The sequence below is a fragment of the Thermobia domestica genome, chromosome 8 (assembly GCF_964235325.1).
Source record: "Thermobia domestica chromosome 8, izTheDome1.hap1.1, whole genome shotgun sequence".
Lineage (NCBI taxonomy): Eukaryota > Metazoa > Arthropoda > Insecta > Zygentoma > Lepismatidae > Thermobia > Thermobia domestica.
In genome coordinates, this window is record NC_137461.1 from 108,727,845 (window position 1) to 108,741,058 (window position 13,214).

Here is a 13,214-nt window from a genome sequence, read left to right on the forward strand (position 1 = left end):
CTAACTTAGTTTGTAGCATATTTTTGGCAAGATGGAAGAAGGGTTGATGGGAGTATTACATACAAAATCAACTAAAACGACTGATATTAGTGTCTAATCCGTAGTTTTCTGGGTTCCTAAAATGAATGGTGATACTCCCAATGTCGTTTAAGTCCAAATTCATCCCATCGGCATGGGGTAAGGATAAGAGTGAAAGTGCAAGAAAAGGGACACGTAAAAATAAAGGGAAACAGCTCATTTTGTCAAATCCATAGTTTTCGGGGTTCTAAAGATAAATAGTGACCTTTCCGATGCTGTTTAGGTTCAAATTCATCTCCCAAGCATATTTTACGTAAAGAATAATTTTGAATGATTTCCTTATACCCATTGTCCCCTGCGAGGAATGAGCGTTACAGATAGTCTATACTTACATATAAAACAATGTGTGTGTGAATGTGAGTGTGTGCCTGTCATAAGATTTTCACATAGAAAAAAGTCGCCTAGAGCCCCAAACTTTGAACACAGTAAGAACTTCGCCAGATTTAACCGCATACGAAGCCATTTTATTATATTTTCTACTCGAAGGGGGAAGAGATTGGGGAGGGTTCTGAAAATATTTATTATCTCAGGCACGCTTCGCGTTGTTCCTAAGAACGCCTTGCCTATATGCAACCTACAACACATATTTGTTCTATGTTTGCAGAATAAAAGAATTAAACTATGTTGCACTTCGTTATTTATTTATTTCTTGAAATGCCCGTTCTTCGTATATAACGGATATTTCAGTTTGTATGTGGTAAAATTAAGATACGTCCCAAATCAAAGTAGGCGAATGTAGCGAATGGGAGTTATGCAGCTAATCCTGTGACGTCAGCACATACAATACATTCAGAGAAGGTGATGTCGTCCAGCCGCTTTAGGTTTTCTAAAGATCGACTTCACAGAGGCTAGTAAACTCCTTACCCTCAATTGAACAAGGTAGAAGAAGAGAATAAATACCTCCCCAATGGGATCGAACTCGTTATGTCCAGCACGTTGGTAAACGACCTACGACTGCGCCACAACAGAAAGATTTTAGTTAGGAGAAACGTTGATATTAAGTTAGAAGAAACATGAAACTGTTCTGGGAGGGGTACGAGGCAACCCTAGACGACAATGCTATAGTATATCTATTTTCTATCGAGTCTAAAAGAGTGTTTTAGATCAAGATAATTACAAGTGTCCCTAAAATGAAAAAAAGAACAAGTGTTACTTTCAGTAGATCGAATTTCCTTTAAAGAGTAAATTATTTACTTGTTATCTCAACCGGTTTCCAAGAAATCGTTTATCGTTCTCAACGGACCCTCTCAAGTGTCCAATATAGAATGTCAAACGAGAAAAAAGTTCCCTGCAATCACTGTTGCCACGCATACTTTTTGGTTTTCCCTAAAGTCGTTTTAAAAGTCCCCCAACGATGCACTGCACTTTCCAATACATTTTACAAGACGCTACAGGATCGATAGTGTGTGTGAGGATTCTCTGAACGGCCAAAGACAAATAAATAATTCACTCCAAATGAATACAAATGTCGAGAGTTACAAGAAAACCCAAAAGCAATCGTAAAATGCCTACTTTTCGTGCGAGGAATGTTTTCAATAAAATTGACTTCATCATTTCTGATAAACATACTGTGATCTGTAACTTGAAACATTTAACTAAATATAAAACAGTTAGAAGTCATCAGAACGTGTGTATGGAAAACAATGGAGAAAATTAGGTGACTAAATTTGAAAAGAAAAACAATACATTAATGGAAGAGGTACGTACATTGAGACAAAAATGTAGGTGGCGTATGTAAATTCGTATGTTACATTTGTAAATCCTGTAGTTTTTGGACTTAACGTACAGCAAACGTATAACTGAAAACGCATGTTTTATAATACTTTCTGTATAAGTGTTCCTTCTGTACGTACTTTCCGTATTAAACAACATAGGCGGTCAGGATCTTATCTACAAATGGACGTATATAACATATAGCTGACGAAGGTAACATACATATATGTATGTAATATAAGGAAGACTGTTAGATACCAGACATCCTGCAACGGTATGATGTAACATCTAAAGGCAGTGCCTATGTAGCATACGGATAACGTATGCTCCGTACTGATTTCTGTAGTAAGCAAAAGGATTCCGTATATTTGTACAATATACCGCTGGCCGGAAAATGGATTTTTCTTAGTGTATACAGAAGAGAAAAGAATATTGGAATGCATTTAAAAAATGACAAATGGTGCTGTTAAGGATTATGAAATAAGATTTTTCTACATTTATCTATTCAAGTATAAAAGTTAACTAATTTAACTTTCTATATCTAGTGTGTAGAACACCTCTACTGCTCAGTAAAATTCATGTAAGTTAATATTTTCTTCACCCATTTAACACATTTACGTATAAGGCTAATAGAAAATATTTTGTCTATTTGAATATGTTGCGAAATTCAGGTTCATAACTTAATACCGAATATGTTGGAACTCGTGAGTTGGGAAATTACTCTCACACAACAATGCGGAGGAATTTTAGTCAGTGAGAGTTACACTTACATTGGGGAGCACAAGTTTGGCCACCCGCTTGCTCGTTAATTTATCCGGGGAGGGCGTGTTAGGTGGATATGTAGCATCTGTTGATAGTTTGTCCATGTCAGATACGAGGAGGCATGAAAAAGTTCATGCAATTATCTAGAAGAAATCCACTCTAGAGAACTCTGACACCATGATGGTATTAGTTGTTTTCTACGTAATTACCGTGTCAAGCGACAGATTTTTGCTAGCGGTTCTTCACTTTCCGTAAGCCAGTTTTGTAAAAAATCTGCAGTTTGACTTCGAAACCACAGTCCAACTTCTGAAATTCATCATCCCTACTGTTAAAGTGACGTCCTGTGAGTGGACACTTTAGTTCTGGGAAGTGAAAGAAGTCACTTTGTGCTAGGTCTGGTGAGTATGGGGGTGAGGCAATATTTTACATCCTAATTTCACTGCCTTTATTATGAATGCATGGGCGGAATGATCTGGTGCATTGTCTGCCAACAGCAGCATCCCTTTTGTGTCCAATCCACTACGTTTTTTCTTCAGTTCCTTTCGTAACGTAATCAGGAGATGGAAATAATAGGTAAAAATAATAGTTTACCGCTGTGGTAAGTAATCTGTCATGATGATCCCTTCACAGTTCCAGAAAACGGAAAGCATCACCTCCGCGGCAGACTTCTGCACTCGCGCCTTTTTAAAGGTGGGGAGTAGAGCAGTTTCCATTGTTTGCTCATTTCCTTTGTTTTGGAATCATAAAGACAAACCTTTCATCCATTGCGAAAAAATCCTCTCCATCCACCTCACAGTTGTGCAATATTTCTCTTGCAGCTTCCTCGCTATTTCTCTTCTGGGAAAGTGTGAACAGTCGTGGCACTCATCGTGCTGACATTTTATGAAGATTTAGTTGCGAAGGATATTCTAGGCAGATTCATAACTCATACCTATTGCACACATAACACTTTCAATAGTTGTCCTCCTGTCTTCCATTATGTTCCCAACTTTCTCAGTCAAGGCGGCATCTAGTTCTTCCAGATCTAGAGCGTCCGCGATGGACATGTGTCCAGCTTAGATATTCATCATCTCATAAGATGGACTTTCATCTTCATATCTTTCATCTCTTCTTGATCTGCTTTGCTTTCTCCTGAACATGGAGGAACTTAGTGCCTCAAGCTTGTCAATCATCACACTTTCAGTGATTTACCTGCACACACAAAAAAAGTTGTTCTAACGAGTCCAGAATCTGCATAGTTCACATACACGGACCTAACTATAAAATGCATGTCCGAGAGGATTCGTGATTCTTCAACTTCTAGGTGATTGCACGAACTTTTCGATATTCCTCGTAAATTCAAATTGTATGGTTTCATAGATATGAGCTTCAGCTAGCTATGATTTGATTTTCTTGTGTTCGTTTTATTGAAAGGGTTAGCGTGTCTTAGCTAGGAAGGCATCAAACATTCATGAGTTATGTATTTTATCAACGTGGGTTGATATGTTTGTTCCTACCTATGAGATGTCTGTGTCTTAATGTTTTTTCTGAGAAACTTGTATAGATAAAGCTAGTTAGGTGTGTTCGTTTATATCATATACAGTAGTTGCGATTGTTTGGAGTTAAGTTCGGTTTTTTGAGATTTTGTTTGCGGTTTTAGTATGGGAATTCATTTTGTGTGATTAAACTACGTGTTGGGAGAGTAGATATTGTGTTGGTAAGGCAGGAACATTAATTTTGCTTTTAGTATTTCCAAGGAATAAGAGTTTTTTATTTACCTGATTCGTGGTGAGAGTATAGAAAACCCATTTTATGGTGGCTTGAGTAATTTCTTCTGTGGCTTGTTGTATAATTGTCCCGTGTTTCTGTTTGCGTATATGTTTTTTTCTTTGTAGTAAGTGTGTGTGTGTGTGTGTGTGTTTTGAGGTAGTTGAGTGCAGGAAGCCATATATGTTCGGTAGGGTTGGTGTAATCATTTGGGTATGAGGATTTAGGTTGATGATGTTCTGCATCTTCTCAACAGAATTATCTCCAGATCTGAGGTCCCATCTTCGTGCAAGATATATAGAATAGCTTAATGGTGAGTTAACTACAGCTGTTGGTGTATTAGTTTTCACAACGATGGTAGACTCGAGGCTAAAAACAGAGGATGTCTTTTGTGACCATGTTAGAAGTAATTCCAGCACGGAGTCAGTCTTGGCTGTTTCTGCATGCTTCTACTCTATGCCTCCTGTTGTTTTTGATTAATATGCCTGCGTTGATGATGTGACTGGATGCTTCGTGAGCCTGAAGAAGCACTTGGATTCGGTAAAGTGATCCACTGCTTGATTACAGGGAAGTGGGAAATTCTATTATTTCAGTGCAGTTAATTTTGTTCGTTGTGATCTTAGTGTCTATTCCTTTGATAACGCAGGTGTATCGTTTCGTGGATCTTTCGTGGATCAAGGTTACTGGAAAATGGTTGCATTTTCTCGTTGGTTGCGAGTCGTTTTCTCAGTGAGAAAGATAGTAGTGTCTAAGAGGTCTGTTTCGCTGGATAGTGAAATCAAGGCAGGACTGCTAGCTTCAGTTCTGATATTCGCCAGTTGCAGTATCTTTGCGTATAATTTTTAAGTAGACCTGTGACCCTAAATCCTTTAGTTTGTAAACAACAAATAAAACATCATTCTCTTCTATCATTTGGATGTCAATATACGTATATTAATTTGTTCAAGATTTGGCATAGCCGAAAGAGAATTCAATCTTGGCAAGCTTGGAAATCAATGTAACGAGGTTTGTTTGAGATTAATTATTTACCATTCACTTATATAGAAATATAGCTCCTATTACAGTAAACAGTATAAGAATGCATCTATAGAAGAAAATGATGCATCTGTAGGAGAAAGTCAACCAGCTATTCTTCCGAATTAGAGAAAGAATTGAGCAGAGCCGTGAAAGTTTCATATTCAGTACCCACAAATCCTCCGTTAGAGGAAGTTCGTAACCCTGAATTATAGGAAAAAACTGTGTATATATCCGAAGAAACTATCACCAAAACTTGAACCTGGATGACAAATCGCAGTGGCGTTCTTTCTTAAACCCAATGGAAACCAATTATTTTATGGAAATTTTAACATACAAAATCTATAGGCCTATATAACAACGTGATCAGCAGGACTAATGCCAGAAATTGGACCTAAGTGAGTCACCTGTGATTTTCCTCCACTTAATTCACTATAACCAATCGTAAATTGTAGGCACCTTTTTCATTATTGAGAAAACAATGACGGAACTCATGTCTAGATGTGCTACAGCAATGGTATCATTATATTGTAACTGGAACAGGGTATTCCTAGGGACCGCTTGTGCAGTGTCCCTGGTTCGATCCCACCTCTCGCCAACCGGGTATTTTGGTGGACAACTCGTGTGCGTGAGTTTACTCGAGATTCTTTCGTTTACTCCCATTTTCTTCATTCTCTTTCATTTCATAATGAAGCGGAGCATAACGATGGGACATTCAACTTTCAAGAATATTTCTTGCTTTATATTCTAACGTGACTGCACCCCTTCCCTCAAATCACACACACAAACTTGCAGAATGAAGTCAGAAGCGGAACCAAAACTGACTACTAAACAGATGAATTGAAGATACTTGTTATAATGATAGTGTACTTTATTTGAGCTCAATTTTCCCGGAGCTGACTTTCTTTGATTTTTTTTGAACAGGTTGACAAAAGATTATGTGTGACAAAAAGCCAAAGCCAAAAGAATAGAAAGAAAAACGTTAAAGCAAATCGTATTCGAAAAGTGAAATAAGTATTTTGATGATTCTATCCTTCCAGTGTTAAATTTTATAGAATATTACTTTCATTTGGCAACACTGAGATAAACGTTGGGGAACGAAAGGGAAATAAAAAGTTTAAAGTTGATCGGAAAGTCTCTGGTCTCTACTGTCAGTTCTAGTAGCAAGCCTGCTCTTTTACGGTCTCGTGGGTGTTGTCCTGAAAACTACTCTCACTTCCAAAGCTATCACATAAAAAGCGTTCGAAAGAGAATCCTTCAATATTTTCTTTCGTTTTTCGTTCAGATTACAACCGCTGTATAGATAGATGACGGCAACAAGATATTCATACCATGATGTAAAACAAATACCAAATTCTCTTCAATGAACACTCCATGCATACAGAAATAATAAATGCATCCGTATACAGGATGTTGTGCGAAGAAGTATTAGCAATGGACTTTCTGCTAAAAATCTATTCTGAAATAAAACATGATCATTTCATTTTGGCGTAGGGTATCAGAACTAGTGTTGCCCACAAGAATAGTTTTGGATCTATCTCCTCTCGTAGTGAAAGTGTTTTCTCGACTTGAAAAGTATATTGTTTCAATTAGAAGAGCTCTTTCTCGTCTCACATTTTTCTTCAAAATTTCTGTCTCGCTGGTCTTGTGAGCAATACTAATCAGAACATCATACACATAGAACGCGAGGATCTAAAACATATTTAACATACATTCACGCTTTTCTGTATAAATCAGGTCTATATTTTAAAAATATTTTTCGCTCTAGTGCATAATTATCTGAACAATATCTAGAAAACAAGTCAATATTCTCTATTTTTCATTCCAGTAACACAATTATCTGAACAGTACCTGCAAAACAGGTCTACATTTTTTAATATTTCATTCCAGTAACATAATTATCTGAACAATACATAGGGAACAATATTGAAATAGCTCTCAGGAAATATGCATAAATGCATTTAATAAATCAAGAAAGGAAAATAGTTTTATTGCATCTAACATTATGGCTGAGGAAAAACGTGATAACTAACTAACTAATTCTATGGCCTATGGAATCCGAAGGTTCAATGCCGCGTTCACAAAAGATCTTCACTGACTTCTATCCTTAGCCAACTGGATCCAGTTTCTACTTTATATTCCTATTTCTGAGAGATCCATCTTAATACTATCCTCCCATATGCGCCTAAGTCTTCCTAATAGTCGTTTTCCGATTGGTCTTCCAGTCAAGACTTTGAAAGCGATTCTACTTTCTTCCATCTTGGCCACATGATCGCCCACCTGAGCCTTCTGGACTTGATTACCCTAACAGTGTTTGGTAAACCGTATAAATTACGTAGTTCCTCGTTATTGAGTTTCTGCCATTCCTCATTCCCGTCCCTCTTGGGTCCGAATATTCGTCTCAGGATCTTGTTCTCAAATACTTTCAGTCTATGTTCTTCCCTCAGAATAAGTGACCGTGTTTCGCAACCATACAGAACAACGGGCATGATTATCGTTTTATATATCTTAAGCTTCAAATTCCTCGATAGAATTCGCGACGACAAGAGATTTTGAACTGAATAATAACTATGAATTTCCTGCTTTCTGTCGACATTTATTTTCTTCGTGAATATTGGAAAATGTAATGAATTGCATAATTCTATACATTTTCGAAGTGAAAGTGTATGGACGGATGATGCGGCGATGTATCGATAGCAATATCAAGAAAAGAGCTAACTATTCTTGTTGTAATCTATGTGAACCTTCTATATAAAATTACAGATTATTACTTATTTCAAGGTAAATATTTGAAAATCTTCTACAGAATTAAATACACTCTTACACTATCAAAAATCTGTTTCTTATATACTTACCGACTATTGTGGCAAAGATGAAAACTCCAATAAGATAACTGACGATTGTAAACAAATATCTGAAAACAAACAAATCCAGGATTTAGTATAAAAAATATATAGAAATAATAACATTTAGAAGCTACCTAAAACAGTTTTACAAAATACATACCGCTAGTCTCTAACAGCAATGCATGCATGCCACAACAGCATTTCGATCTCATATAAAGATGAATCAGTCTTACGGTGAACTATTCTGTCGGGTGTAAAACATGTCCGTATTTTCTAATGTATTTCATTCCAGTAAGATAATTATCTGAATAAATCCTAAAAAAAACATGACACTGAAATACGTTTCAGAGAAATACATAAATCCGTTGATAAACCAAGAAAGGAAAATAGTCAAAATAGCCATAGTTTGATTGCACTCAACATTATGGTCTGAGGAAGAATGTAATGAACTGCATAATTCTATACATTTTCAAAGTGAGAGCAAATGTATGGTCGGATGATGAGGCGATGTAACGATAGTAATAAAAAAAGAACTTTTTTGTAATGTATGCGAACTTCGAATATAACGTTACAGATTATTACTTATTTCAAGGAAAATATTTGTTCATACTTACATACATACACGAACACTCACTCAACAATAACATTTATTCAAACTCTAATGAGACCTTATTCAGTACAACAAAATTTTGAAACAAATATTATTTGCTAGTATTTTCTGATTTTTGAAGAAAACTAATTCGATTTGACATACTTTTAAACTTTGTAGACTTTACAACTTAAGTTAGAGGAGAAGCATGTGAGAAACGGCGATTAGAAAAACTAAGAAAGAAGTGCATCGACTATCACTACCATCATAATTGACTTTCATCATCAGTTCACACCAGTATATTATCATTCAGTATAATTGTTCTCGATTGTTTTCATGTCACTGAGTCTGTGCCAAAAGAATCTTGATTACTACCTGTGGGGATCAAACTTGACACCACACATATCGATTAGTGTTGACCACGAGACGAAAATCTGTCTCCATTCTCTCCTCAAAAACGAGAAGAGTCAACTTGAAGACGAGACAAGAAATTTCTCCAGTCCCGTGGCAACATTAGGTCACCCACTATTTTAATGTAATATGGTACGAAGTATAAAAGTTTTAAAATGATAAAATAATTGTAGAAACATAACAAAGAGTGTTTATCAACGTTTCAAGATACGTAAGTCATTATAGAGTCTACTGTAATAATAAATATTGTAATATAACACATGTTTGTGTTTATAATAAACACCCAACATATGATTGTGTTTACAAAACATTTTACACTTGCTCCTATTTATAAAGAAACAACTACGTGTACTTTACGATGAAACACTACAACTTACGTTGAGTACTACAAGTTGCAGACGACGGAGATTACAGCGATACCAACGATCACATGACGACGAGAAACTGGCAGCTCCACCGCCTCACTTGGAGTACTATATAGCCAAGAGGATTCCATGGGCAACGTTCAATTTCGATTGGTCAAATCCCCTTTCTGAGCTTCCAGTAGAGTCTTGGATACTTATCCTAACCCAAAGCCTTAGGTTGCAGTGGAGCTGAAGGTTCGTTCTCCTCGTAGCTTGCAGTGAGGGACTTTTACCGCGCTTTCTGCTTGCAATGGAGTAGCGATAGAATCCTAATCACAACCCGACCTGGCTCCCAGTGAAGCCTTGTCGGGAACCTAACCCTCTCTCCTTGCAGTGGAGCAGAGAGTGTCCTACACATCCTCACATAGTTCGCTACTGAGGAATCCCTCCCGAAACCGTCAGGTTGAAGAGACACCCATTCCAACATTACATTAGAGGATTTATATCATTGTAATATTTCTGAAAAATACTGTTTATAGTGAATTTTTGTAATAAATCTGTAGTGGGAAACGATTCCGGACTATAATTTGCTATACCAAAGCTCTACATACCCTTATACACGAAGAAAGTTACAATATATTTTCAATATTGATATATCATACCCTTCGTGGAACTTTCATTACGCGGAAGGATTCTGATAACTTGTAGATTAAATTAAGAAAGCTATCTGGGCATAAAGTTACCAAATGAGACAAAAAAATTCAAGACTAGACGAGGAAAGTTTTTTTTCGTGAATCGAGATGAAGCGAGAGTTCAAACAAATTGGCGAGATGACATGAGGAAACCTTGTTTCTTGTCTCGTCTTGTGTCCTGGACAACACTAGTATCGACTATATGATGCCTTCCGAGTAGTAAAGTCGAATCCAACAAAAGTTACATGCAATCTAAAAGTTCGGAAATTACATTAGTAATACCAAACTGCTCTGTGCCAGCCAATTCTCATACTATTTTAACTGTTTAGAGTGCATTTTCAGGAAACAAACCTTTGTTCTCTTCGCCCTTCCTACTCGGAATATCTCACACGTTAAACATTAGGCCAAGCAGAGGTAATTTCAATTGAACATGCAACTTTTAAAAAAGTTCAGGCAATACGACACTAGTAACAAAAAACACTTTAATAAATAAAATTCCTTTGTTCATATTTAATCTTTTAAATTCCTTATATCGTGTTGTTTGGCTTTTTTGTGTGTTTTTTTTAAATGCAGGACAAATGCATAGAGGAAGCAGATCAAACGAGAGGACGGCAGCGGAATTATTTAATTAAATTTCCCTCTAACCATAAATTAGTGAAAGCAAAGCACCTGTAATCTCTTTCAATTTGCTTGCTTTGTAAGTGACTCGTTGAAATGGACAAAAGCGATAGGTAACCGCTTGTATACATACTACATGTACGTGTTGAGCGAGATTAGGGGTTGGTTTTTAAAAACATTAATTATCCTATAATACTCGTAAACTGATAGACGTATACTATCTACTAACTACACAATCTGGCATGAAATACAATTTTAATATTGGGAGAAAATATGAGGTATGCTTTTTCCCTTTTTCTCGTAACACGTACATCATAGGAAATGTCTAATCTTGTGTTTTTCGATTTAAATTAATGGAGCTTGTTAGTTCAATTTTGCAATGTTGCTTTTTAAACATTTTTTACTGAAACTATTACAACTAAAAGAGAACATAAACATTTTACGACACAACGTTTAGAATTTACAAAATGTTGTAGGAATAAAAAATAATTCTAAACTTTTATAATTTAACTCTTTAATTCTTACAAAATGCTACAAGCTAGAGATAAAAGATAATAATAAGATTTAATAAGGTAACCTTCCTTAGTACTTACAAAATGTTAAGATTTAAAACTAAACGATAATGTTAAAGTATTTGAGCGTAGCTTTCTATGTACTCTTAAAATGTTACAATCTAAAGATAGAAGATAGTACTACATGTCATAACAATAACTTGTTAATACTTACAAAACGCTAAATCTAAAGATAAAAGATAATAGTAAAATTTTTAGAATGTAGCTTTCTATGTGCTCACAAAATGTTACAATCCCAAAATAAAAAAAATAATAATGCAGGTTCATATTGTAACATTCTTAGTGCTTGCAAAATGCTATAATGTAAAGATAAGCGATAGTATTAGAAACTTTATTTTTATTTACTTACAAAATGTAAACTAAAGATAAAATATCATAATACAAATTCATAATATAACCTCTTTTAGTACTTACAAATCTTATAATCTACAAAATATATAATCAATAAGGATACGAATAAATACTATAAATGATTGTAAAATTTTATAGTGTAACTAAATATTTACAAAATGCGCTAAATAATATCATCTAAAGATAGAAAATATTTAAGATTTTACATAACTTTCAATTTTACAACGTATTTTCTTAACAATTACAAACTGCTATAGTTTGAGGGTAGAGGAGAATGATAAAATTGTATAACTTACCTTTCTCAGTATTCACAAAATGCTATATTCTAATGATAGATGGTGACAGTACAACTTCGTTAGATAAACTTTTAATACAGTACCTACTAAATGATAATTAGATTTTGTAGTCTAATATACCAAGGTTTTCTAAGTTTCAAATTTTTCCGTACTTTTTTGGAGATTCTCGTGTTTCCTCCCATACCTTCATTCCACCAATTCTTTCATAATTATTCACTTTCACTAATCATCACTCTCCTCTAGCTTAAGGAACATAACTGTGCTGAACTTAAATTAAAGGTGTTACTTAATTTCTGAATATATTACGATGTTGTTAACATTCTTAATAATCTTTTCCATTATGTGATTCCTCAAGGTTGTAAGAAAAATGAAAAATCTATTGAGACAATAAAAGCAATTTTGTAGGGATAGACATATTAATATTATTTATTATTATTATTATAATTATTATTATTAACTTGAAAGGAACTTGTCTCTTTTTCCAATTTATAGAGTGTTGCCACTTTATAAATAGTTCACTATTTCCGAACTAGCTGAATAGTTGAATAGAAAATAATGGAAAGTTATTATTAGATGTGCCATTACTGTGTTGATATTATACACAAAAGATTTTTACAGTAATGGATATCTGACTAAATTATCTTTTCATTCCCATAACAGCAGATGCAGTAAATTGTGCATGGTGCATTTTCATAGCACATAACTCTACGTTAACAACGCCACACGATTTCCAAAATGATAAAAGCTATTGCTTTGTTTTCTAGCTCTAGGTGAAAGTATCACAATATATAATATCGCTCAGCACAAGAGCACAGTGAGAAATATTTGACATAGCCCTGTCATTTAAGAAGATTAATGTCTTTACTATTGATCTTCTTAAGCGATCCGATGCTCCAGCCTCCAGGTTATATGGGCTCTGAAATGGTACAAACAACAACGGCCTGCCAATATGGAGAAAGGAAAGATGATCCATCATCATTTAATAATGTTCTCTCTATGTAGCTATATGATGGGTTTTTATCTCTTTTCTATATATGGTACTTATATTTATTATGCTCTGGTCGTTAGATTTTGACAACAGTCTTAAGTACATTCACAATTTATGTTAAAGTTTTAAAGAATATCTCGAAACAAAGATAAACGATGCTCTTCCAAGTTCCTAATCTATCTAGAACTCTAGAA

General features: G+C 35.1%; 1 protein-coding gene across 1 annotated transcript in view; it reads right to left on the reverse strand.

Moving 5' to 3' along the window:
* The window catches only part of LOC145693139 (uncharacterized), an 896,225-nt gene that overhangs the window by 277,082 nt on the left and 605,929 nt on the right, over positions 1-13,214 (reverse strand). Inside the window, exon 6 of the mRNA XM_081768874.1 lies at positions 8,169-8,227. Within this exon, the coding sequence (XP_081625000.1) occupies positions 8,169-8,227 (59 nt within the window). The remainder of the gene's footprint in view (positions 1-8,168; positions 8,228-13,214) is intronic.